This window comes from Pinus tabuliformis, chromosome 8 (assembly GCF_031772625.1).
Source record: "Pinus tabuliformis cultivar Carrire ecotype Pingquan chromosome 8, CPIR1, whole genome shotgun sequence".
In the NCBI taxonomy this organism is placed as follows: domain Eukaryota; kingdom Viridiplantae; phylum Streptophyta; class Pinopsida; order Pinales; family Pinaceae; genus Pinus; species Pinus tabuliformis.
In genome coordinates, this window is record NC_142294.1 from 1373940938 (window position 1) to 1373948378 (window position 7441).

The window sequence follows — 7441 nt, forward strand, 5'->3', positions numbered from 1 at the left end:
ATAGATCTATATAAGCATACAAAGAAACTGATAACAAATAACATAGAGAAGTGCTTAAAACATGACAATTCACTCATGGTATACATATTGGATATCCTTCAACACTTAATGACTAATATAACTCCCTCTCGGACCAAATTCATAGCCTACCCTAAGAATATCGATGCTCTAACCATGGACATGCTTATGACTACTCTTAAATAGAGTAGGAACATGTGTCTAGCAAAAAGGCTTCATAGCCTACCCTAAGAATATGGATGCTCTAACCATGGACATGCTTATGACTACTCTTAAATAGAGTAGGGGCATGTGTCTGACAAAAAGGCATCATGTTGTATTCCAACTATCTTGATAAAAAGAAGCATAGCCACATAATTCTCTCTCAAATTTTTAAAGTCTTTTTATTATAATGTTGAACTTGATGAGTCTAAGTCTAAATTTTAAATTCTACAATTTCAATCTATAAACTATTGAACTTTAAATTCTACAATTTCAATCTATAAACTATTGAACTTTAAATTCTACAATTTCAATTCATAAACCATACGACCATCACATACAACTTACATATGAATCATTATATACACTACTCTATCTTTGGATACTCCTTGGATACTCACATACAAAGAAAAAAATTAAAATATCTACTTAAAAGTGATATCAAACTCTATTTTGCTAGAAAAAAGTGAGGTTTTTATATATTTATATATAAATTTAATTTTATATAGAAATAATTTATAAAATTTTATAATAGTATTTATAGCAAAAAAAAATATTTTTATCAACAAATATTTTGACTGTTTAATAAAAAAATGCTTAAAAATTACATTTTCTAATAATATTAGTTTTTCTATTGTTTTTACTCTTACCTTTCGTTGATAAAAACCTGACTCATATCCCCATGGAAAATGACAAGAGAAAAGGGACCTCAACTCAATGGAAAAGGACGTGGTGAAAAATTTGGAGAACCACCACCTAACGTATTGTTTTGTCAAAAGTTTTACTTCATTAACATGTCAATGGTCATATAATGCATTATAACTTGACTTTCAGGCCAAACAGCATTAATTTCAATATATGTTTGAAAATAACGTTCAAGCTTTGCAATACATGAGGCTCTTATTATCACAAAAATATTAAAACAACTTCATGTTCTTCTGGTTTAAACAATTGGTTTTTTTATAATAATGTTATATTCATATGTGTAATAATGTGTATATTAAAATTGTTGATTTTTATAAAATATGATTAATGGAATAATCTTTTGAACTTTTAGAAAAGCATCTTCCAATATATATTGGCAGGTGGGCAGGGGATCCTCTTTAGAAATAATATATTCCAATTTGGAATTAGCTTTTCATACATCAAACTATTCCCATCTTTTGCAGTTGGTTTTAGCTTTTCATACATAGAACCACCTCTGTCCTTGCTTTTGCTTTAACAAACTTGTTGTTCCATTGGTTATGTTGTAGGGATGGAATTTGATGGGTAAATTGTCAGTCATGGGGTGATTGATTTGCCGCAAATTGTTCGTCATGGGTGATTTGCTATCAAATATGGTTTAAAAATTTGTAAAAATGTCAAGATATTTCCTTGAAATTTCAAGGAAGAGAAGTTAGAGAAGTGTGAAAACCGTCAAATTTGACACTAGGAATTTCAAAACAGGTTAGGGAAGTGTGAAAACCGCACTGTCCTTGCTTCTGCTTTTACAACATTGTTGCTGCATTGGCTATGTATCTCTTTCATTGTAGTACTGGTATATCCCGAGCTTTTGCTTTTACAACACTGTTATTGCAATGGCTATATATCTAACATTGTTATTGTATTGGAATTTGGCATATCCTGTGAAGAGATGATAATTTGTAAAAAAATAAAAATCTAACGTTGTTGTTGCATTTGCATATCCCTGTGAAGGGATGATAATGAATCAGTATAAATTTATACTAATCATAGTTGTTAAATTCAATACACTTACAAATCTCTACATACTAACAAAGGAGACAAAAACACTGGTGAATGTGTATCTAAATTTAATTATATACTCACATCAGAACAGACTTTTATACCACCATGTAATGACATCTGGGTATATGAGAAAGAGGTCTGAGTTATTAAGAGTCAGGAATCATAGCAGAACCGAATTTTGCACCCTACCATGCAATGGCATTTGTGTATATGAGAAAGAGGTCAGAGTTACCAACAAGCTGTTCTATATAAAAATTTCAGGACACACCAATAATAGTTAGCTACTAGCTACTCAAGCTTCACACCAGACCTGTTCTTGTTAGCATTGAGTATTTTGGATAACCAGTTTAGGCCACAAGTGATTTAGATTTTGTGAGAAACATGCTGAATCATAACAGAAAAGAACAATCTTTTGAAAGCTTGTAATGTAAGAAGTTCAACATAAATGAAGAAAGAATGTGTAAGATTCTACCATTGACATATTGCAATAGACAATGCAAAATGAACACAAAATATGTCTAATGTAAAGCTCCCAGCAACCACTGGAGTTCTTGAATAATTCAGGTTAATTTCATGGACTGAACCATATGAATAAGGAAGTCCAAATGGCAGGGAAAGAGACATACATAGTTTTGCTTTGTTTCAAACAGAGATCAATTAAGGAGGCTGTTCAGAATAACTTTGACTAAACCCCATTAAGCTCCCTGAAAATTTCTAAAATGTATGTAAACTTGTTATAGAATAATTTATCTTGACAAGTTTAAATATCAACCTGTGTAAAATGAAGCTACTGAACACAACAAGATTCAATAAACCCAATAAGCCTATGAAGCCTATGCTCAGGACTGCTTACTCAGAAATGAGATCTGTAAAACACATCCTTGATAAAATATCTGGCTGAAATTCTGATTAAACTCATTTTTCAATACGGACCAAGTAGATCTCAAAGGACATTATAAATTAAACATAAAACATTAACACGATCCAAAGAATCCTACAAAAGCACTGAGAAATATGCAAACTCTTGAAGCAATGAATCTGTAATAAACAAAATAAGCAGAAATACCCAGAGATCTTGGATACATATGTAAGATTTAGGAGTACTTGACTGTTTGATTGATAAATAATAAACAAAACACTTCCAAAATCATGACCTTGAGCCAAAGATTTTGAAATATAAAACATTAAATTTCATTGCATGAAACAAGGACCTGTATATAAGTGGCCACAGCAAATAGCATTCTGGAGTCTGGACTACAAAATTGTGATTACAGCAAGGCTGTAGAGCCCTTCTAAAGTTGGCTGCCATGTAAAAATCCAGTGAGAGTTGAAGGCATTCACTCAGCTTTCTGCATCTTTGAGTCATCAGTCCCCTCTTGTTCTCCAGATTGATCATTTTTCTTTCCTTGATTTTCTGCATCTTTATCCTTCCCAATTGCATTCTCTTTCTGTTGATTCCTTTGACATTGGCATCTGTCAGCAGACGTCAAATAATCCTCATGGAGTTGAGTCTTCTTAGGAGTCTCCAGAGCTCTCTTTTCTTGCTCCTCATCCTCAACTGGGTTTGGGTTTGGGTTTTCTTCCCTTGCCCAAGATGCATGAGGCTTGTCCTTTGCAGCCTTGAATGTTTCAAGCAACTCTTCCAATGCCCGGGTGGCATTCAAACGGTATTTCACGAGGATTTCGCTAACATCTGCAGGCGTCATCCAGGCATCTTCAGTAACCTGCTCCAGTTCTGGAAACAGTTGTTGTTTCTCGATCCCTAGATAGTTTTTCACCAAAATTTTCAAGGCAGGGAATGTGCAGAATGACATGAAAATGTGCATGTCCATCCTTCCTGATCTCAACAGTGCAGGATCAAGTTTCTCTACATGATTGGTAGTGAAAACAAAGATTCTCTCACTACCACAGCATGACCAAAGCCCATCTGTGAAATTAAGCAAGCCAGATAGGGTAACTGAATTGTTGTTCTCATCAGGCCGCTGCATTGGAGATCCTGCCATAACAGAGTCCACTCTGGCGGCTGGTTTTTTTGCACGGCTTGAGAGATTCAATGAGCAATCAATATCCTCAATAACAATAATAGACTTGTTGGTGGTCTTTATCAGCAGTTTCCTCAGCTCTCCATTTGTATGGACATCAGTGAGCTCCAGATCATAGACATCATAGCCCAAATGATTGGCCATAGCTGCAATCATGCTAGATTTGCCTGTTCCTGGAGGCCCATAAAGCAAATAGCCTCTCTTCCAGGCTCTTCCTGTATTCTGATAGAACTCTTTGCCTTTGGCAAAGGCCTCAAGATCTTCTATGATTTCTGCTTTCCTAGCAGGATCTAGAGCCAAAGTATCGAATGTGCTCGGATGTTTGAAGGGCACTGATTCCCATGGCTGAGTCCTTGAATCCATACCTCCTCCTTTAGAATTTGTGTACAGCAAGCGCTCTTGATTCTTTCTTCTGATCTCCAAGGCATGCTCCATTATATGCTCCAGATATGAATTCAGGATCCGCTCCTTGTCGTTCTTGTGTATACACAGAACGAATCCTCTCTTCTCTTCTGGGAGAGGCCTCCATGAAAATGACTGATTCTGCCTCTGGGTTACATGATGCTCCCACCATATGCTCACTCCTTTGTATTTGTCAACAATCTTATCATTGTTAGCAAGGCTGAATGTGAAAGAGCTCGAGTTTTTAGCTCTACTGAGATTAACTCTTCGTGCCGAAATGGATGGAGAGTTGCTCAGATGAAGTTGCACAGCACTGTAAAGATCGTTGGTATTCACACCTTCCACTTCCATGATATCGAAGTAAGTGTAGGCTGAAAACCAATTGAGCATATAATTGATGAATCTGCTCAGAACGTAGCGCAGCTCTGGGGGAAGGAGTGCATGTAAAAGTGTCTGACTGAAGGCGAGAACACCCATCAGAGAAGCCAAAGATGTCCATATTTCCCTCATGGCTCCAAACAGGAATTAGATAGGCTGCTGAATGCAAAACAAGGCCAATACAAGGGAAATTCTGGTTTTGTTAAAAAAGCAGAGAAGTATATCAAAATGAAGTTTTGAATGCAAAACCAGTGGATCTGAAGAGTTGCCAATGGGGTAATTCGCACTAAAAGGGAAATAATGGGATTGTGGATTAAGAGGACGAGATTATTATACGTCGAATAATGCAAAACTTTATTGAAACAGTAAAACGCTGACCAAGCAACTAAAGTGTAGATGCAAAACACCGCCAAACAGTGTATGAGATATAGAATGGAAAAAGGTTGACTGACGTGACGAACTCAAGAAATATCCCCACATAAATACCCCCATACCTGTATCAGAGTACTTCCATTAAAAAAACAAATATCTTGAACGCCAGAAGCAATGCGCTATAGCAACTGCCAATGGGCTTTGACTGATTGCTTGCTGCTACAAAGCACAATTCCTCAGTCAAGATCACCACAAAAACCCAATTTCACACGACACCTATAACTTACGAGCAAGCAAAACTAAATAAAACTAACCAGGTGGGCACTTCATTCATGACCTCTAAGACTGAACCACAACTACCCATATGCAGATTATGAGAATTCCAAGACTAGTGATCCACAACAACGATAAGCCCTCTGAACACATTAATGAATGGTATCCTGCATGGGAACATTCTGTATTCCAAGGCAGAAGAATTGAATGCAGAACCTCTAGCCCCGAGCCCAATTTATATCTGCTTCTTGAAGGGCTTTGGGAAGAAATGCAGAGTGAATGCCTGCATGGCACGGGGAATCGAAAAAGGAAGAGGATTGATTCCCCTCGGGCATCCGCATTGCTTGCCGTGTACTCTTAACTTATTAACTTGAAGTGGGGGGGCGCAATCCACCCGAAAAAAAACAATTGATTAATATAACTTCTAATTGATAGATAATGGGTGCCAGAGAGGAATTGAAATCAGTCAAATTAAATAGAGTGAACGCTTAATGGATTCTGCACTACCGTTTGCTGCCACTTGTGATTGAAGTATCCATCCATCTGACTCGGTCGTGCTGCAAGGGAAAAGTTATGGGTTTGTAGCAGCTATCAGACACAGAGCCCACAATTGTACTAGCAGGCCTATTAGTACTTGTGGCCACAGCTAGTTTTATATGATCTGATACATATACACAATAAATAAATATTTATTAATCTGAGAGGAAGCAGGTGTATGAAAAAATACATTGGAATGTGTGTCCTGATTCTTTTGCCAGAGCTGCTGGCCTGCCTTGTGGCAGAGAGGAGAGGGAGGAGGCTCATTGGGAGTCACCCAATGTCCCTTTCAGCCTTTGTCTGTTTGCAGGTGTCCAGGAGAATTGTGTGCTGGTTGGTTGAGCTATGAAAGCGAAATCATCCTCAGATATATGTATACTCAAGGTAAAGAAGCCCGAAGGTTCAACAAGTCCATTAGTTTAGTTTGTTTGATGGGTTCTGTGCAGAACCCCACATGATGAGATTCTGCACTTTTTTTGCTGATAGGCAGACCTTCTCTCACAGGACTTGATGGGTCTGCTGCTGCTTCTACTGTCTGGACTCTGCCTGCCCCCCTCTGCAGAGCATCGAGAAGAAAAGTAAAGAGATCATCACAAGCAACCAAATTGCAATTTGCAATCAACTCTATAACAGCTTGAAAATTCTCCAGGAATGATTTATCTTACTGTTTACTACCATCTGTTTGGCTTATTCACTGTATAGGCCTCAGCATCATGCCACATACAACCAAAATTCATAATAACTACCAACAACAGTCTCTTCGTATTATTCGCTTTTGTGTACATATCTACTCCTTTCATGATTGTCCATGAGGGAGCAGAACAACCAGTTTCTGCTTGTTTGTATGTCTGGCAGTAGGTGGAAAAAAACACCCCTTTTAATGAATAAAATAGGTATCTATTTTTCTCAAAGCATGGGTTATGCACAGGAATCATGGAAATTAAATTGGAATCCAAGAGACACTTTCTCCCAAAACGATGCAGTTATGCACCAATTTTAGGCCGTGGACACGATGCAGTTATGCACCATTTTTAGGCAGTGGACACCCTTGTTATGAGGGAGGTTCGCACCTATTTATCCTTTAATCATTTTGTAAACCCGAGACGATTCCCTAATGGCTCTAACAGAAGAATTCTGAGAGAGGACCTTGAGTTTAAAGGATATCAGCATGCCACGAAGATAAAGGGAAAAAAGCAAAAGAGAGCCCCCCAACTCAAAGCTGGTGACCACCGATTTAAGCACATTCTCCCATAAATGGAAAGAAAGAAACAGAATGCACATGCAAATTTTGGCAAAAGCTATTCGATTTTACAAAAGGGTCTTATTTTTCATTAATTAAACATAAAACAAATTGAGTTATCTTGGGCTTAGAGACAGTAAATGATGAGATGGTAATGAGCTATCACACATTTTGATAGTATTTGATTTTTTCTTTAAATGAAATGATATGATATTTTAATGTTTATGAAATT

At 37.1% G+C, this 7441-nt stretch overlaps 1 protein-coding gene across 1 annotated transcript; it reads right to left on the minus strand.

Annotated features, from left to right (window-relative positions):
• Window positions 1-2991: 2991 nt before the first annotated feature.
• Window positions 2992-6509, minus strand: LOC149240621 (AAA-ATPase At5g57480-like). Its single transcript, XM_089373768.1, has one exon. The coding sequence runs from the start codon at window positions 4917-4919 to the stop codon at window positions 3303-3305; it is 1617 nt and encodes a 538-aa protein (XP_089229894.1). The 5' UTR covers window positions 4920-6509; the 3' UTR covers window positions 2992-3302.
• Between the last annotated feature and the right edge of the window lie 932 nt (window positions 6510-7441).

Excerpts from the sequence above, each read along its gene's own strand:
- LOC149240621 (XM_089373768.1), bottom strand. The coding sequence starts at position 4,919 with ATGAGGGAAATATGGACATCTTTGGCTTCTCTGATGGGTGTTCTCGCC.